Below are 18,986 nucleotides of genomic sequence, written 5' to 3'. Positions count from 1 at the left end.
AGTACTAATCCCTCTCAAAGCCATGAATGTGTAAGTTTTATTTTTCAGCTGGTTTCCAAAGGAAATAACACGTGTGGGTGTTTCTCACCTGAAGGGCGTGGATCCTCTTCTAGTGCCCCAGCTCAGGGGCTCTCACCCCGCCATCCCATGCTTTGCTTCTTCCTGGGTTCAAAGCCTCTCATTCCAGGAGCGCGTTAGGCCGGGAGGTGTCACCTGGCCGCCAGGAGTTGTGCTTCACCCAGCAGGATTTCCATCCAACACGAGCTGATGGCAACACCAGCCTTCCCTCTTGCTCCGCGACCTCTCCTGGTGATCCCTACGGGGCTGGCAACCCTGCGGCCGCATCCTGTCCTGCAGCCTCCCTCCTCCTCGTGCTGCAGGTAGTGAGAAATTTAAAAAAAAGTAGAAATGAACAAACGGGACTGCGTGATTCGAGCTGTGCTGCTTCGCCAGGCTATGGAAGTGGCTCCTTGTGCCAACGTAAACAGCCGTCGCAGCGCCCTACTGCCGCCTCCCCCCGGGTGGTTGTTCAAGCCAACACATTGCTCTGCTAATTGGATACCATTCCAAGTGAAAAGGGGCCTTTAAAACGACAGCAGCGGCAAATAAAAACAGCTGTAGCTGCAAGAAGCGCTGGTGAGGCTGCGGCACACCCCAAAAACGGGGCCGGGCACGAGTTTGGGGAGGTGGCAGATGTGGAAGGATGTCTCGGTGCATCGGCGAGTGGTCCGGGCAAGGTGGAGCTGGCAGTGCTGTATTTTTGTATAATGGATGGGAATTGGGTGAGCGAAGGAGAATCAGAAGGAGGGGAAAATGCAGGCAACGGCAAGCTGGTCCCTGGAAATGCTCTCTTTGGAGATTTGTAATCTGAGGAAGTCGGAAGAGCCTGCTGCGGGGTAAAGGCACGGCCCTGCAGTCGGATTGGGAGGAGGCGCGGTGAGCTGGTGGGAGCGCTGCTTTCGCTCTGCGGGGAATTTCTGCTGCCTCCGTGGAGCAGCTGGGCCCTGAAGCCCCCAGGGATGCCCTGGCTGCCAAGGAGCAGTGCTGGGCACCCGAAGGCGCTTCCAGGAGGATTGGAGACGTGACGTGCCGTCTGGGGACAGCCTCGGCCATCCAGAGCCGCTGCTGGGCGAGCCTCGCTTGGAGACTTCTTCGCGACTTTCGAGCCTTTGCCCTGTGTGCAGAGAAACCTTCTGCTTTCAGCGTTGCCCCAAATCTGGCGAGGCGCTCCAACCAAACCCCAAAAAGCGGGCAGCGAGGATGATCAACTCGACGCGTTTCCTTTTGTTGTCAACAAAACCTTTGGAAAAGGCGCTCGTGCTGCTCTCCAAGCTCCTGCCCGCGGCGCTGGTTGGCCTCAGCACCTCCGTGGGACCGACTGGCCGTGGCTCTTCCAGCCTTACCCTTACATCAGCGCTGCTTCGGGGCCCTCCAGCTGTGAGGACAGAGGGGTGCTGTGTGCAGCCGTGTTTGTGCCATGGATGCGAGTTTCCAGACCTGATGTAGTTACCTGATCCTAATCCTAGCTGAGGGTTTTCAAAGAGCATCCTGCACTCCTTTGCTCTGCCCCGCGCCCAGCCGCGTATCGCGATGTCTGGAGCACTTTGGGCCCCAGGGGATGAAAATATTTGACCTGAGGGTTTGCGTGTTGGTGGGATGGGCCCGATCCTGCCCAGACCTGAATTCTCTTGGAAGTCTGTGGGAAGTGGGGACTGCGTTGAGCTGGTGTTGCGTGAGTGCTTCTGTGAGTTGCCTACAGACACAGAGAGCCTGCGGGCACAGCTCGTTGCCCCGTGTTCCTGGCTCAGGTGTGGTCCCGGGGTGACGCAGGGCTGCAGCCAGCCTTGAGCTGCTCCACGTGCTGGCTCTCAGCCCGCTCCCCTGCGAGCAGCGGGAATCGCGACGGGTACTTGCTCTTCTGCAAGGACGTGGGAGATAAATGATGGAGTCACGGCCAGTGATGGAGATGAATCCTGCCCCATCAGAGCCAAGTGCTCAAAGCAGGATGTCCTGTGGTGGCCTTTTAGATTCAGGGCAGAGGGAGGGACATCTTTGTTTTTTCCTCATGCAAGCCTGCTTTTATTTTCTCTCTTTTTTCCCCCCCCCATTTTAATCTGCAGAAAGCCTTCAACGCCCTGTGCCACAGCACGCATCTGTACGGCCGGAGGCTGGTCTTGGAGTGGGCAGACACGGAGGAGAGCACGGTGGAGGCCCTGAGACGGAAAACAGCCGACCATTTCCACGGTAACGTAGCAGCATCCTTCTGGCCCGGCGACTGCAGCTTGGCTGGCACCGGCCCATCTGGCACGCGCCGCCGTTCCACGCCGGCCCTTTCCCCGCCGCGCCGGGGCTGCCAGATGGATGCTGGAGCCCGGCGGTGCCAACGCAGGGGGTCTCGCCCAGCAGAGGCGGGCACGGCCCACCGGGGAGGAGGCTGTGCCCGCGCTGGAGGAAATCTCTGCTGCAGGAGAGGAGCTGGAGGCGGCGGAGGGCTGCGCAGGGGGAAGCAGGAGGGATCCGGGCAGGATGCTTTGTCTGACAGCTCTCCCTGTGCACGTGAGGCTGTTAACTCCCCGCGCGCTGGCAGCGCTGAGGCAGCGCTGTGCCAGCTGAAATGCTTTCGCTCTGCCTGCCTTGCGCCCTAGGGTGCTGGGGAGGTGGGGACAGGCTGCGAGGGCAAGGGGACGAGCGCCCGTGGTGGCACCGTGAGTGCAGCGAGCTGCGCGGAGATAACCCCGTCGGCTTCCCAGCAAGGGCTGGGTCTAACAGACGGGCACCTGGGAGGGGAGTGGGGTCCCTCAGAGGATGGGAACCCGGTTTAAAAGGACAAATAATTTGACCGTGGGTTGAGATCCGGAGAGTGCCGTTTGGATCAGGTGCCCGAGAATGACAGCTCGGCAGATAACAGCCCTGCGGGCTCCTATTGACGGCCATCGACAGGCACAAATGCATTGCTTGGCAAATATTTATGTAGGAAGGGCTCCCCTGGGCTGGAGGACTGAGCTGGAGATCGATGCTCTTCCTCCTGCATCCCCTGCAGCATCCCTTCCCTGCCTCCCCTCTCTGTCATGCCTGTGGCCGGGGGGTGGCAGGAGCAGCTCTGGGGCTGCGCTTTGCCATGCACCGAGGTGGGAAGGCAGCAAACCTCGCTCACTGAGCGAGCCCAGCTCCAGCAGGACCCGGTGACATGATGGTGAAGCGGTGTGCATGGTGCTGAGTCTTACAGGCGGGCTGGGAAAGAGGCGGCTTGGCAGGGGAAGGGACGACGGGGGATGCGATGGGGCCAGGAGCGGAGCAAAGGGGCACGTGGTGAGCTGGAAGGGCTGGGAGCCGCGGGCTGAGCGCCAACACGGCGCTGAAAAGGAGACCTGGAGGAGCACGGCGGTGTCCAGCCACGTAAAATACCCTGCACGTAGCGCTGGGAGGCAGCGGGGCAGATGGGCACTGCTGGGAGGGGATGGATGTGCCCCCCTGAACCCAGCCCAGAGCGGGTGCGCGTCCACAGCAACGTGAATCTCCGTCCTGGGGGAAGAGGGGAGCAGGTGTGATGCCCTGTGCACCCCTTTTCTATGCGCGATCTCCTCCTGCCCTTGTTCCTCTGCTCTGGGCGGGGGGAACGGGCTTGGCTTTGCTGTCGGTGCAGACTGGCAGCAGATGCCGGCTGCTGCTGGCGAGCTCTGCCGCCTACCCCAGGCTCAGCTCACGTCCTCGTTTCTGTTTTCATCGCCCCGGCCCCCCTGTCTGCTGCCTCCCTGGCCGAGGCGGGGATGCGGAGCGCGGCAGAAGGAGGTTCTGCGCCTCCCAGGAGGGCTGCGGTCTTGGAGGGAGCTGCGGTGGCTCCGGGGGCTTGGATGGAAAACAGGAGCGAGGTTATCGCCGCCCGTCTTCAGGGGCTGGAAATAGGATTGAAGACGGCAGGCAGCTCTGCTCTCCAGCCCGTCTCGAGGGGAGAGAGAGAGAGAGAAATAATATCCGATGACTTCAGCCCTGCCTTGCACACACACACACACACGTCTCCGCCGTGAAGCTGCTGGTGGCTAATCCCGGTGCCGAGCGGGATCTGCCAGCAGCAGATCTCCAGGACAAAGCCCCTGCGGGGCGGGCACGAGAGCTGCCTGGCACTGGGAGCAGGGCACAGCTTTTCCCGGCCGCCCTTGTGGGGATTTTTGTTCTTCGGGTGCCAGTTTGGGGAGTGCCCTCTCCGGATGGCGGGGCGGGTTGGTCTGAAGGTTTCCGCAAGCGGCGCTCGGTGGCCCCGAGGACAGGAGGGAGCCGTGCCCTGCCCCGGTACTGCCGTGGGTGTGCAGAAGGTGATAGGGATAAAACCTGCAGCTGCCTCTGCTTGCAGCCACCGTGGGGCTGCTCGTTCGCATCCCCGTTGCCTCCCCACCTTAGCTGGAGGCTGATTTTCCCGAGCAGAGCCCAGGGTGGGGAGCACACGCAGCATTACCTCCTGCCATCTGTACCGTCTTCGTGGTATTGAGCATTGCCATCCTGCTGGGGTTTTTTTCTCCCCTCTGAAAGCCTTTTGCGATCCTTTTCGACCTCCAACGCCACAAACCACGGTGCTGCTGGGAGCTGCTGGCCTTGCTGCAGGGGTGTCGCGTGTTTCTGTCGTCACCTTGGCAGTGCCATGCCAGCAACACAGGTTGACACGTGGGCTCTGCTGCTCCCACCTCTTTCTCCCAGTTATCTCACAGAAATGAAAGCCACCAGGGAGCATCCCAAGGATTTTTCACCTACAAAAGGGGTGAATCAGGACAAAGAGCGCTGGTATTCCCCATCTCACATCAATTTCGGGACACATTTCTTCCAAGTTCTACACCCCTGCAAGTATTTTGAAAAGCCCCTCCATTTTCCTTTTTCCTTTTCCTTTTCCTCTGTGCCATTTTGGTTTGCTGTGGGCGCAGCAGCGATGCGCAGGGGTTTCCAAGGTTAGATTTGGCTTGACCATGGAACGACCTCACCTTGCTCCTTGTCACCTTGTGGGTCTCGCTGCCAGCCCCCCAGATTTCTGCATCCCCAGCTCTCAAGGAGCAGGCCGACCTTTCAGGCTGGTGCCTCGAGCTGCAGCAGCCCAAATCCCCCAGCCAGCGTCTCCCCTGTCAGCCCTGGCATTTTTGGCTCAGCAACAAAACGCTTCCCGGGCTGCGAGAGCCGGAGCATCTTCCACGTCCCGCCGCCCACTTCTCTCTGCTGCAATTCTGCGCCTTATTTCTAGGCACCACTTACACAGATTTGGCTGCTCGGGTCTCAATTTGCTGTTCTGCATTAGGTCAAAGCCAGGTCTGGCCTCCCAGATCTTGCCTCGGTTGCCGCCGTTTGGCCTAGCAATCAAGTCGCTTCGCTTCGGAGCCATCTTTTCAATCGGTCTGATAGGTGCAGTGAAGTGGAGTGGGCTCCTCTCCCATTTTGTGCGGTTTTCAGGTCATTCTTCACGGCTCCTTCTGTGCCTTTGTAACGTTTCAGGGGGAAGCGAGGCCCCCGCTGCCAGCAGCGGGGTCGGTGATGCTGCCGGACGGGATCCCGCTGCCCGACCCCGATCCCTGTTCTTCTGCCTCCGGGCTCAGTAGCTAAGAGCTTAAATCTCTTTTCTCATTCCTGAGCACACCTCCTCTTTAGCCTCGCGCAGGAGGGTCTTATACCGGGAGGGAAAACCCCGCTTGGATTCTCTGGGGTTTAATGGCACCCCACAACGCCTTGTTAACGCGGGAGCTGCTGCTGAGAGGTGGCTGCGGAGCCCCCGAGCGTGGTGGGGAGCCCACGAGGGTGGCAGGGAGGGCTGGGCGCTGCTGTGGATAGAGGGACTCGTCTGCAGTAACGCGGGGAGAGAAGCCACAGGAAGGTTGGTCGGCTTTGGGGCTGCTCATCCAGCCCGTCCCATGGAGCAGGACCGTGGCAAGCACTGCATCGGGGTGGCTGCACCAATCCTGCCACCGGCAGCCTCTTTTCACCCTCATTTTATAGGGGGCTGATCCCCAGGGGCCGTTGTGCCAATCCCCTTGGGACAGCAGGGCGCACGGGCACTGTAAAACCCTTCAAACCACAGGGAGGGACGGATCCCGTCTGTGCCCTGCGCTCGTCAGCGAGCCCTGGGGTCCCCTGCAGGCCCCCAGCACCCACTTCCCAACCTCCTGCCTCCCCCCGCTCACCCACAACCCTCGGGACCGCACCGCTCCCCCCCTCCTCTCCTTGCATTTTTTTTCTCCCCCCTTCCACCGCGCGCCGGCCGTGGGGCGACGGCGGCTGCAGCCGCGGCCACGAGCTCCAGCCCCGGGGAAACGTCGGCGAGCGCGGCGGCGCCGCCTCTCTCCCGGGAGCCCGCGCTCCGTGCAGGGAAGGTACGTGCTCCCAATCCAGCTAAATTGCTATCGACTTGTGTTCGCCGCGCTCCGCAAACATTGCGCTCAGCCGTCACCAGCGGGGCTGGCGGTCTCCTGCCAGGGCTAACTTGGGAAGCCAGCTGTGCCGGGCCGTTTTTTCCTGCTCTTTCCCATCGATCAAAGAATTAAATTGACAGATGGGGAATTTTTGCGCCGAGCGCAAGGGAAAAAGGGGAAGGGACGGCTCGGCTTTTTTTCTCGGCGGGCGGTGGAACGGGGGGGAGCTGCCTGCCCGCCGAGCTGCCTCTCGTTTGGGGTGGGAGAGGGCGAGGAAGAGGAGGGCAGCGAGGCAGGAGCGTGCACCCCCCGTCCCCTTGGGGTTTTGCAGGGGGAAGCCCAGGGGGCTTGTAGGGGAAGCCCTGCTCTGTGCTCGGCCTGGCCCTGCAGGGTGAAAGGGAAGGGGCAAGGGAAAGGAATGGAAGGGGCTTCCCCAACCCCACAACCTTTCCCCCATTGCTCCTCCTTCGCCCAGGCCCCCCGAAGCGGCTCCTTTTTCCTTTCGGCTGCGCTCCCACCCTCACCTCCCGTCCTTTTGGGCTCCCTTTGTGTTTCCTTTTTTTTTTTTAGCTTTTTTTTTTTTTTTTTAACAGAGCATCTGTAACTAATGCAAACACATGCCGTAGCCAGAGAGTAAAACCCTGCAGGATTAGCGTGGCATCCGCAACCCTGCCACGTTCTAATCCCGTGGTAATCCCCCTCCCGGCCCACCCCCGCCGGCCTTGGCTATTGTTTAAAGGAAGCAAATGGGATCGTTAGCGGGCAAACCTTAACCAGCTTGGAGCAGCAGAACGGAAGTCGAACCAATTCGCTTCCCCACCCTCCTGGGTTTTGTTTGATTTCGGTTTATTTCCCTTTTCTCCTCCCCGTTAGGCAGGCGCCGGGTCGCTCTCGGGGCTCCCCGGTGCTGGGGGGGCCGTCGGGGTCGGGGTTTTCCCCATGCCGCTTGTGGGTCTGATGGGTTCGGGTGCTGTGGTCGGGGGGATCCGCAGTCTCCTTGTTGGCTTGGGGTGGGTTTAGGGGTAGGAGCAGCTCTGATCCCAAATCTAGAGCCATCCAACCTCTTCCCATGCTCATGCTCCCCTAATAAACCCATATAGTTTGACTGGGGTGTGGTGGGGGCAGTGAACAGACCCTACAAGGGGCATTTGGGGTCTGGTGTGGAACGGCTGGCAGGGGGGACAAACCCAGACCTGCCACGGGTTTGGGGAATTCGCACCTAACCCTATTCGCCTCCTAACCCTAAGCATGAGGACGGCCGGGGGAGCAGGAGCCTGGAGGGCAGAGTAAAGGGTAGGGTCAACAGCGGGGTCTGCGCCTTCCTCCGGCCTCGACCGCCCCTTTTTTTTGTGTCTTTGGGCATCTCAGCGGGGCAGAGCCGAGCGCCTCGGGTCTGGGGGGTGGCAGCCGGTGCCCCCTTCCCCTGCCCGTCCCCGCAGCCCCCGGCGGGGAGCGAGGCGGGCTCTGGCGCTCTGTCAAGGAATTAATTGAAAAATAAAAATCATTAGATGGGAACTCCAGAAATGCAAAACTGTTCCGAGCTGGGGGGGGCGGGGGGGAGAGGCAGAGGAGGGGGATGTGAGCTTTTGTCAGGTTAATTTCTTCTGTATTGATGTTTTGTGACATTTACTTGTTGTTTATCTCCCGCAGCAGCTGTAATACTAAAAGAAAATGCACAGCTTGTTCCATTTATTTATTTTACACCTTTTCTTCAGTCCTACGGTATGTTTGTTTGTTTGAGAAACCCAGCGAGGCTTTTGATGTCTGAAAGCAGGATTTAAACAGCTGTTCTCCATGTGCTTCTCGCGAGCGAGAGCCGCTGGCTGGGGAGCGCGGGGGGAGCGGGGGCTGCGCGGCGGCTCCTGCCGTGCCGCGGGGGCATTTCTTGCCCAGCGGAGACAAGGCAGTCCCCGGCCTCCCCGGCACAGGGGACAAATGGCTTCGGCGCCACGGGGGCTGGCAGCCCCCCGGGGGGGTTTGGGACCGGCCGTGGTGACGGTGGCGGGGTGCAGAGCAGGGATGTCCCTTCCCCAAGGAAGGGTGCGCGTGGTGTCCGTGTCCTGCCGTGCGCCTGGGGGGCTCCTGCGAGCGCTCTCGGGCGTGGGGTGGGTGATTTGGGCTTCACAGGAAGGGTTTCGGCATCGCTGGCCTCCAGCGAAGGCTTTGGAGGAAAGGTGCAGGAGTTGTGGGGATCCACTCCGTGGTGCCGCACTGCCGGGGGCAGCTGGCGAGATGGAAGTGGCATCGCCAGGGGACGAGGAGGGCTGGAGCTGGTGGCGGTCCTGCGCAGGCCTGGCTTGTGATCCTTGCCTTTCTGTTTCCTCTCCCCAGGTTCCCTGAAGAAGAGGAAACACTCGGAGGTTTTGGGTGAAATCCTGGAGCAGCTGGAAGAGGAGGAGAGCAACAAAGATGAGGCCATCTAGCCGGTCGTCGGCAGCTGCCTGCCAGCCGCCCAGGTGGGTACGGGGCACAGCTGGCCCTGCAGGGCAAAACGCCTCGGGCGGAGGTGCCAGGAGGAGGAGAAGGCTCCTGGGAGCATCCAGGGACGTGCTCACGTGGGGCAGAGCAGGCGGGCTGCTCCTCCTTGGCTCGCCACGTGAGGTGGGCACGGGGGGAAAACAGCCGAAACGGTTCCCCCAGCTCCTTTTGAGACCCCCGGGCGGATCCTGCCGGGGTTGGGGGAGTCGGGAAGGCTCTGGTTTTAAGGGTGCCGAACACGTGGCGGTGACCGGGGACTCGGGGCTGTCCCCGTGCCAGCGCCCTGTGCTCGCCCACGTGTGCCTGCGTGCGTGATGCACATCAGTGCCGCCGAGGCTGTTTTTCCTCCCGGCAATACCTGCCCGTTGCTGCGAGGCGGTACCAATCCGCCTAGCAGTGGGATGCCCATAACCTCACCTATTACCGGACCTCGTTAAACCCACGGCACCGCTGTCTCCTGAATAGAGAGCGCGTCTGGGCCCGGAGCCGACCAATAACCCTGCTAATGCGTCCTCCTGCCTCGTGCCATGGGCACAGGCACAGCAGCGGGGCCCTCCTGATGAAAGGGAAGGTGCTTGCGTGACCGCAGGAGGAAAACGAGCTGGGTTAAATAACTGCCTGCCTCGCACGGTGCGTCTGCAGTCAGTGCCGGGGCCTGGAGATAACATTTGTTCCCGTGGAACAGCTCTGATTTAAGGATGCCTCCGCATGGACTTGCTGCCAGCACCTTCTCGAGATGCCGGGAGGAGGAAGGAGGGGATGGAGCGGCACCAGTGCTGCTTGGAGGCACGGCGAGCCCGGCTTTTTGGGCACATCCTCCCTGCCCTGCTCTCCCCCGGCCGCTTGCCACCGCTTTGGGACGGTGTCTGCAAACCTCCCCCAGCTGGGCTCCCGGAGCCGGCGCTCCCTGCTTGAGAGCTCTGCTGCTGCCCAGCCCCAAAACGCCCCTTCCTAGCCCCAAAACGCCCCTTCCCAGCCCCAAACACTGCCCCTTTTCTGGGGAAACTGAGGCACGCGTGTTGGAGCAGTGTTAGGAAAGGGGGAGTCAGCTGAAATGGCCGTACGCTCAATGTGGGGTGAGGGAATCTTGTTTCTTGTTTGTTTTTTTACCTTTCTTTTTGCCCAGCGTTCCTGGTGGGGGTCCTGGGGTGGCACCGGGGGGGGAGCAAAGTGGCGTGTCTCGGGGTGAGTCTCTGAGCAGCTCAGAGCAGGGGCTCTGCATCTTTGGACAAGAATCAGGTCAGCCAAGGATGGGGGAAGGATGGGAGGCGCACAGCACCGCCAGAAAGCTGAAAACCATCCCAAGATCCGTGGGAAAAAATGCTTCGAGGTAAAAGAAAAAAAAAATTATATACATATATCGATAGGTACAAGAGCAGGGGAGCAGGATCAGACGGAAGGATGGCTCAGCACCCTGCAGGAGGGAGGAACAAACGTGCCCAGCTGGCCCGGGCTGCCCCGAGGGCGGAGGAGCCGAGCGGGCCCCTTCCTACGTGTGTCCCCCAGCCCTCTGTTAAAGCAGAGCTTCGCAGGCTTGCAGGTTCGGGTTGGATTTTCCCGTGTTGTGTTTTTTTTTTTTTTTTTTTTTCCTCTTTTTCCTCCCCTCATTGTCTTTTGCGGCGGGGCAGGTTTCTTGCTGAGCGTCTCTGAGGTCTGCAGCAGCGCCGAAAAGGATTAGCGCAAGCAGAGCATGTAGGCTTTAGAGAACAGAGCAGAGTTTGGTTTCAACATCTAATTCAATTTGTTCTGCCGAGATTGAAATATGAAATGGTTGCCAGTCAAACGTTCGGAGGGGGAGGAGGGAGGAGAGGAGAGAGAGGGAGCCTTCTCAAATTTAAATTTTAATGAAAATTAATTTAACCCTTTGATACGTTTTAAAACGCCTTATTGCCGTGGCTGGGATCGGGCTGGAGGACGTTCACGAGGGGCTTTTTCCGTACCTTCAAACGTAATGAAGATTTTCTTTCTCCCTTAATGATACTTATCTCGCTGAGCAGTTTGACATTGGTTAATTTTTCAGGCAATTTGGTATCGAGGAAATCTGTTTGATGTGTGCGGGGGGGGGGCTGTGTATGTGTGTACAGATATCTGCCCGCGCGTTAATTGTGGAAGTGCTGATCGCAGCGCCGGAGAACGGCTTGAGTTAATTCCTACTCTGCGAGCAAAGGCTCGGCTTCTTTGTTACGTAGGAAGAATCCCACGTCCCGCACCCTAAAATTACAGCAGGTTTAATGGGAATTTTCCGAGAATGAGCATATATCTGATAATTAACTTGAATTAAACCGAAAGCCTAAGTAGGTCTGCGCAGAATTCATCACTCCCCACTGCCTTTTTTTTCTTTTTTTGGATCTGAAACGATCCTAACGATAAAATAATGCAAACTCTTGTAACTGTCCACGTAGTTATGGGAAATGGTCTCCCCCTGGTCCTTAGCTCCTTTGGAATTGGACGAGGATGCTATTCAAACTCAGCCTCTTTGCTGAATCGCAGGGTTTTAATGGAAAGCTGGCTCTTCTTCGGTGCTGCCTCTTGGCAGAGGCCTCAGGGGGCTGTCATCTCCCCGGCAGAGAACCCCAAAGGGTCCGGGCTGGGCTGCGTGCTGCTGGTCCCCACTCCCAGGAGGGCACAGGAGCCCCGTGCCCGCATCCAGGTGATTTCCTTCCTGCTTCCCAGCTCTCCTCCTGTCCCTCGTCCCACGCCGCCTTTGCGAAACCCTTCCCCAAAGGCTGGCTGACGGAGCGGGGCTCCAGGGATCGTCGCCGGAGGACAAGCAGCACGTCTCCCCGCCACAGGTTTGCCAGCCCTTCGCCAGCTGCGGGAGGAGCTCGGCTCTCCTGCGCCCTGCTTGCTGCCGGCTCCGCCGCAAGCCTCTCTTGCTGCGTGCTGGCACGGCGGCAGCAACGCTCCCAGCTTGGCTGCCTGCTCCCCCGGTGCGCTGTCTGCATACACTTCAGGTTGGCTCGCTGAGCAGGAAGCACACAGGAAAGGTTTGGGCTCTACAAAACCCACTTCGGCTGCTGCTCCTTCTGCAGAAGCAGTGCTGGCGCAGAGCTGCCGCCTGCCCGGTGCTTTCAGCCCTCCCCTCGCTGCCTCGGTTTCCCCATTGCAGAGCTCCAGCTGGAGGCAGTTCCCTGCTGGGCATGCAGGTGTGCTGCAAACTTTGCTACGTGGCAGCCGGGGCTTGCTTTTGTTCAGCCCCTGATTTTCCTGCCTCCTTCCATGGGCGACGGCAAACCTCTTTTCCCCTTCCTGCAGCCAGCACTCAAATCTTTGCACCATGCCTAAGGGCTCTGCCGCCACCAAGGCGACTCCTGGTACCTGGCCCCCCTTGGAAGGAGGCAGCAGCAAACTCAAATTGCAGTGGGGACGCTTCTCGTGGATGCTGGTGGAGATTTGCTGGGATTTGGGGAGAGTGAATTTCTCTCCTTAATGTTAAGCGCATCCGGACCTTGTCCTGGGTCTCGCTGCTCTTGGCCCGGTACCGCCGTGTTCCCGGACAAGTCAGTGTTCAAAAAAAGGGGGCAGCGAGGAGCCTTGCCCGGCTCTCCTTCCTCCGGAGCGCGCTGCTGCGTGACACGGACACGCTGCCTCCTGTTTTCCCTAAATATATGCATTTGAGAGGGAGAGAAATCGCATGGCAGGGCTTGAGATTTCAGACTTATCCATTCATGAATAATAATCAGGCTCAGTAATTCACAGTAAATGGGTATCCAAATTGGCTAATAAGGGAGGCTTTCACCCCAAACTGGAGCTAGGAAGAGAGGCAGAGAGAATATCAACAAACGTTGGCTGAGGCATATGTGTGCACGATGTGACCGGAATCGGTGAGATATGCAAAGCAGCCGGCGCAGGAGCGCGAGGCTCCGTCAGCGGGGTGCGGGAGCAGCCAGGAGAGGGAGAGCTCCAGGAGGGGCAGGCACCCCAAATCCCCTAAAGGTGGCTGTCAGCGGCCAGTGTCATCCCGTGGGACACTTGGCACCCTGGTCTCTTGTAGGAGCACGGTCCTGGAGAGACCCCAGCGTGCCACGGTGAGTGATTCGTGCCACTTAATTAGGATCAGGGCGCAATTAGGATCAAGGCGCAGTTAGGATCAGGGCTCTCTTGCGGCCTCAGGACCTTGTGGGTCAGTTTTCTCCTCTGCAGCCTCTCGCCGTGGTCAGGCTTTGCCTCCCACCCTGCTGCTGGACCCGGGGCTCTCGGAGGATGGGGTCAGTCCCTTCTCCCACCTGCACCTGCGCTGGGGCACGTTGGGGAGCTCCGGGCTTTCCCGAGGAGCGGAGCAAAAGCAGCCAGCAAATTCCAGCAAGGTGAGGTTAAAACCTTTGCCTTTTTGCAGAGAGGGGCAGGAGCCGGGCACGGAGCAAGGAGCAGCACGCTCACAGCATCCCGATATGTGTGACATCCTTTTCCGAAGGTGGCTGAAGCACTCGCCAGCCCTCTCGTGCAGCAGGACACCGGCTCCAGGCTTGTGCCACTGCTTTTTGGCCTTTTTGTCATCGTTGCCACGCATATTTGGGATTTGCTCCACCTCCAGCAGCCCTGGACAGGGAAGAGTCCCCTGTCCTCGCTCACCCAGCGCGGTTGGTCGAGGTGGGGGTTCAGTTTCCTATAAAGCATCAGCACTTTATAGGAAAAACCTGCGCTGGGCTTTATGGCTCCTGGTGCTGAAAACGAAGGGAACCACCGACAAAGAAGGAAAACAGAGAAATTGTGGCATTAAGATGGAGAAAGAACAGTGAGAAGCACCTCTGCAGCTCTCTGGGTGCCTCGGTCCGTAATTAGTGCTATTTAAGTCCGCATAATAGAGTCTCGAAACCCAGCCGCTGCCTGGTTAGGGGCAGGATGCCCCTCCGAGGCCTGGCTGCTGGCAGGCAGTGTTTTGCAGCTGCTAAATGACTTTTTAAATTGAGGAGAAACCCACAGCCACTTTTACAGTCCCCTCAGCTCGCTTATATAGGGCAGCACGATGGCTGGAGAGCGGCACGCTGCCGCTTGGCTGAGTTACCAGGTATTGTGGTCCCGGTGTCCTCCGGCAAGGAACGGCGACGGACTCGAACTAAACCACATCAAACTCTTCCCGAAGGCAATTTTCCCCCTTGCCACCTCTGCCGTGCCCCTCCCTGCATCCCTCCATCCCCTTCCTCCAGCTTAAACCTCCCCTTGCGGTCCGAAACCAGAGGTGGGATTTCGCAGGTGGAACGAGGACGTCCTCATAAGCCTCGGGAGATGGAGAGGCATTTGGGCTTTTGCCTCTCCAGCGACCTAAACCCGAGTGCACTGGCGCTCTCGGGGGATTTTTTGGAGCTGGTGAAGCCTGGCCTCAGTTAGCATCGCGGGACAGCCCCGAGACTGTGTCTCCCACCAGGCATTGTGCTGGTAATTCCCTGCTGAGTGGCTTTGCAGAGGCTCCACGTGCTGGGACGGTGCCAGGGCTGATCCCGGGCTCAGCCGGGTTTTTGGGACAGGAGGGGTGCTGTGCTTGGGAGATGCTGCCCTGCTGTGGGGCAGTTTGATCTCAAAGAGCCTGCGACTCCAGGCAATCGCAGCCGGTCCTTGGCAGACTGAAGCAGCTGGGGCAGCCACCGCAGCGCTGCGTGCCCTGGTGTCGGGGCTCGCACGGGTCGAGCCAAAATTCCCCCAAAAAGGCAGGGGATGGCCCCGTGGGATCGGCCGCGTAGAGCCTTCGCCCATGGCCAGGGCAGCGAGCTCTGGTGGCACCTTGAGTGCTCAATTTTGCATTTTGTGGCCCGGTTTCTAACCGATGGAGTGGAAAACCCATTAATTTCTCCTCTCCCCGAGGCTCCAGGCGGCTCAACCCGCAGCGGGTCCCGGTCCCTAGCACGGGAGCAGCCAGGTTTGGGACAAGCCCGCCGGTGTCCGAATTAACCCGGTCGGTTTGGGCAGAGCCAAGCCGGGGGCAGACAACGGGGTGGCAGGAAGGCAGAGCCCGTCCTACGGGCAATTTTAAGCACATGTCAGCAGGACTGATGAAAAACACCCATTTCTCAAATCCTTTTTGCATCCCCCAGCAGGATGGCCGGGACGGATGCGCCGGCGCGATGCGATCGGGGCAGCTGCCTCGCTTGGTGGCCAAAAACCAGGGCAGGCGCTCCTCCTGCTAGAAACTGACCCGAAAAACGAAAAGTGGGAAGTTTTTTCTGGGGAAAAATAAATATATATAGCCTCCGTGTTTCTGCTGCTGTGCCTCGAGTCCCTCGCAAGAGGCAGCGAGTGCGGCTGCGAGGCGCGGGGCGGCTGCAGGCAGGGGCGTTGGACTTCGTTAGGATGCAGCCCTCAGATCCCCGCTCTCCCTCTGATGGCTGAGTGTGATTGACACTTACAAATTACCCAGCCAAAAGTGTCGAGTCTTTGACCCCTGAGTAACATCTTTGGCAAGCCTGAGATTTGCCAGCATTTTGTCATCTAATTACTACAAATCCCTTGAAAATTCGCTGCCTGGTGAATTTTTAATGCGGGACAATTTCAATGTGATGCAGCGCCCAGATGGGCACGCGCGCGTGCTCCTTCCGTCTGCCCCCCCTTGCCTCTCCTGATTCCCTTTCTTCTTTCTCTCCTTTATTTTTCCAGCTCCCTCCCCCAGCCCTTTTGCTTACCTTCCTCTGCCCCTCAGCATCACCACGTCTGGCCCCTGCCCTCCCCAGGCTCTGCGTCCCCCCGGGGGACGGGGCTGGGCGCCTGCATCCCCCCTAAACTCTCCTGTGCCCGTCCCCATCCGTGTAAATCAAACTCGAGATGCGGTCTCCGTCTCGCCAGGGGTGACGGGTAGCTGCTGCACGCCATTCATTTTATTTCCCTCTTCTCAGGGCACTCGCTGATGGATGGAGAGGGAGAAAACCTCTGGATTTTCGGCGGCGAGCACACCTGTTGCCAGCTGAGTCTGCTCGTCCTGCGAAGCAGAGGGCTGACGTACACGTCTCAGCTCTCAGCCTTTTAAACAGACCCTGAATTCAGAGCAGGAGGAAGAGCTTGTGCCCCAGGACGTCATCTGAAACCAGCAGCAGGTACGGGGCAGCAGCACGACCCTCCCAAAGCAGCACATTTTTTGGCACAGCGCCCTGGGGACACGGACGCTTGGCGCAAGGCCCCCCCGCCGACCCTAAAGACTGCGGCAGAATTTGCTCTTAATCTCCGAATCAAATCGTGAATTGTACATTAAAAGCCATGCGTATATTTTTAAAGAGTTTTCCAAAACTGACCGAAGCTGGGGTTTGTTTGGATTTGGTTTTGAATCCGCGCTCCGCACAGCCCGGCGGTGATTTCAGCCCGATAGGGAGATAAGCATATTTTAGGAGCGAGGCCTGGGGTTTGCCGCATTCAGCTTTGTGCCTGTGTCATTTCTGTCCCTGCTCTTAGGCAATTGCCTCCCGTCTCTCCCTGCCTTGCTTTCAAAGGGAAAGAGGCTTTGCTTTTCAACCAGGGTACCGCTTTACATATGTACGCAGCTGATAAAGTATTTTCACTTCGCCCCTTTCCCCTCTGGGAATCGCTGTCTTACGGCAAAACTGTTTTGTCTGACAAGGACTGCAACAGATTACACGTGTTGGCTGCAAACACTGGGCCTTTTTTTTTTTTTCTTTTTGAGAACCGCATACCTTAAAAAAAAAAAAAAAATCCCTACAAAACCTCCCGGTCTCTCCAGTGCCACGGTGAGCTCTGCCTTCTGCCTGGTCACTCCAGGAGCGAGGTACGAGCCCAGCATCCTGGGACTGGTGGCGTAGCAGCTGTCCGGGCCGTGTCCTGGTTGCTTTTCTCACGTGCCCAAATCCACCAAAGTCCCACTGATGTCACTCGTTGCCTGGTCTGGCCAGAAATTTTGGCTGCAGTTTGGGTTGGGATTTCCCGGGACCCCTCAGCGTCAGAGCGACGATGCTGTCGTGCTGCTGAGGACCAAGCACTGAGGTTCACAGAAATATTTTCTAGTAATTCCTTAGGAATTACAATTTTATATGTCAGCATTAGCCCCCCTTTCATAAAATCACTTTGCCAGTTTCAGTGTTGCCTGGTGGGTACCCGGCCCTGGCCGATCGCTGTCCCTGGCGCTGCGCTCCCTGCTGCCTGGTACCGGGGTCAGATCCAGCAGTGGCGCCGTGTTCAGATGTTGTACACCGGGGCTGAGATGTGCCTGGATTTCAGAGGGAGAAAAATCAGGACTTTGTGCAGTGGTACAGAGGGCAACCAAGGCTGGAGGTGCCTCGGGATGGCGTGGAGACGAGGAGCTGTTTTGCGTGCGCGTTCGTCACCAGCTGATCTAGGCAGTGCCTCGCTTGCTTTAAAGGGAAAAGAGGAAATGTTTAGCAATGTGCATGAATAATTACAAAGGGTGCGTCACTGGGAGGCAGCTCAGAAGGAAGCTGGCCTCCTGGAGGGGTCTTAGCTGGGCGATGACATCCGAGGCAGGGAACCCAGACGAGCTCGGGTGCTGCCGGGGAGTGCGACCTGCCCAAGGCGTGAGGCTAAGGTGCAGGGTTCAGTTTATCCACAAACAAGCTAAAACCAAAGCATGTCCTCCTGCACCTCATTTTGTGTGTCATGGAGGAGCCAGAGCCACAGCAGGGTGTGTGGAAGGGACCCGTGGGGGACAGCTCTGCCCGTGCCACCACTGCGGGGCTCCTCCAGCCTGCCCTCGGAGGTCTCCAGCGATGCCTGCGTTGAGCAGGGTTCAGAAGCAGGTCCAGTTGTCACCAGTGGCCCAGGGATGCTTAAGCCGAGGGAGAAGTTGTGTTTGTCCCAGGTGTCGATGCTCTCACCGGGTATGGGGGCTGTTTCTGGGGGAGAAGATCTCACAAATCGGTGGGATACCGGGGTGAGGACCCGGCTTTGGGCACCCTGGCAGTATTCAAATCCAGTGATCCCTGGTGAAAGCTTCACACCCAAAGGCACCCAGAAGTGACGGGAAGCATAACCTGATCTTTTCCCCCCTGCTCACTTCCCCCCCCCCATTTCACAGTATCTCACGTGAAATCCCACTGAAGCAACAGGTCAAGGTCCGGGGAATACTTCTCTTCCCCCGAGTAGTTGGTGGAGATAATTAACTCTGTGCTCCCTCAGCTGAAACTCGGCGTGGCTGCGCTGAATGAAGGGAGCCCGAGGCATGCGGTATCGATGGGGAATAGACGGGGGAGAACGACAGACGGAAAACAGGCAGGATGAACGGGTAGGGAGCAAATACTGCTCGTGGTGGCAGCCCAGCTCGGGGCTGCACCGACTGGCACCCCCAGCATCTAGCACAGGAGCCAGGGCACCTTTATGTGGGCTTCTCGTTGGGCTTTGCAGACCCCTTGAAAGCCTTTGGGCAGGGGAAGGCGAGGAGCTCAGCTGGCTCTGGGTGAAGCTCCGCCAGATCCTGGTGCAATGTTCACTTCAGGGTGGCTCAGCTTCCTTCACCCAGCTCCTCTTTCTTAGAGAGCCAAATCTGGGGATCCTGAGATGCTCCTCGGGCCACGGGGGCTGCGGAGGGTCTCATCCAGCGCTGGTTCCTGCACGCTGTGGCCGTTCAGCCCAGGACCTGCCAGCCCCACAGGGTCCCCTTGGGAGGTTTTGGAGTCATCAGCACGAGGACAGCCCAAGCGTCAAACAGCAAAGCTGGTAAGACCTGCACAGTGACAGCTGAGCTCCGCTTGTGCTGACATTTGGGGGGATCCATCCTTCTCCTGGCTGTGCTGGGCAGTCAATCCCCGCTCCCTGCCTCAGTTTCCCCTTCCAAGCTTTTCGGAGGAGGCTCTGCCACGCACAAACACTTGGGATCCTCTCCAGGAGATCCCTGTGGCTTCAGCCTCCTACAGAGGAGGGCATTTATGGAAAATATGAAACTTGGGGGGTTACATATTTTAAAAAGAAGCAAAGGGGAGAGGGTAGCGACCGTTGTGTGCTGTCCCTGCCTTGGCTCTGGGCATCAATTCTGGTCGAGGTGTTTTATCCTGACAGAGGCCCTTCCGAGAACGTTTAGGATTAAACAAGCTGTAGCTCCTTCCGGATGATTCACAGCTCAGAAAGACACTGCTGCGCAGCAGCCAGGGAGGTCTTGGGCTCCTCTGAACCCATCTCGGCCCGAAACCCACCCCTTGTGCCCCTGCTTTTGGTGGCTCCACTCCAGCAGGACACCTCCAG

General features: G+C 58.7%; 1 protein-coding gene across 2 annotated transcripts in view; it reads left to right on the top strand.

Annotated features, from left to right (window-relative positions):
• The window catches only part of RBM19 (RNA binding motif protein 19), a 60,659-nt gene extending 44,585 nt beyond the window's left edge, over positions 1 to 16,074 (top strand). For both annotated transcript variants that reach the window (XM_066978732.1, XM_066978731.1), the window contains exons 23-25: positions 2,121 to 2,244; positions 8,712 to 8,836; positions 15,683 to 16,074. In XM_066978732.1, the coding sequence (XP_066834833.1) occupies positions 2,121 to 2,244; positions 8,712 to 8,803 (216 nt within the window). In that variant the 3' untranslated portion in view covers positions 8,804 to 8,836; positions 15,683 to 16,074. The remainder of the gene's footprint in view (positions 1 to 2,120; positions 2,245 to 8,711; positions 8,837 to 15,682) is intronic.
• The last annotated feature ends 2,912 nt before the right edge of the window (positions 16,075 to 18,986 follow it).

This window comes from Anser cygnoides, chromosome 17 (genome assembly GCF_040182565.1).
Source record: "Anser cygnoides isolate HZ-2024a breed goose chromosome 17, Taihu_goose_T2T_genome, whole genome shotgun sequence".
NCBI classification, from domain to species: Eukaryota; Metazoa; Chordata; class Aves; order Anseriformes; family Anatidae; genus Anser; species Anser cygnoides.
Note: the sequence above shows the minus strand (reverse complement) of the source record. Positions and strands in the feature narration are given on the sequence as shown.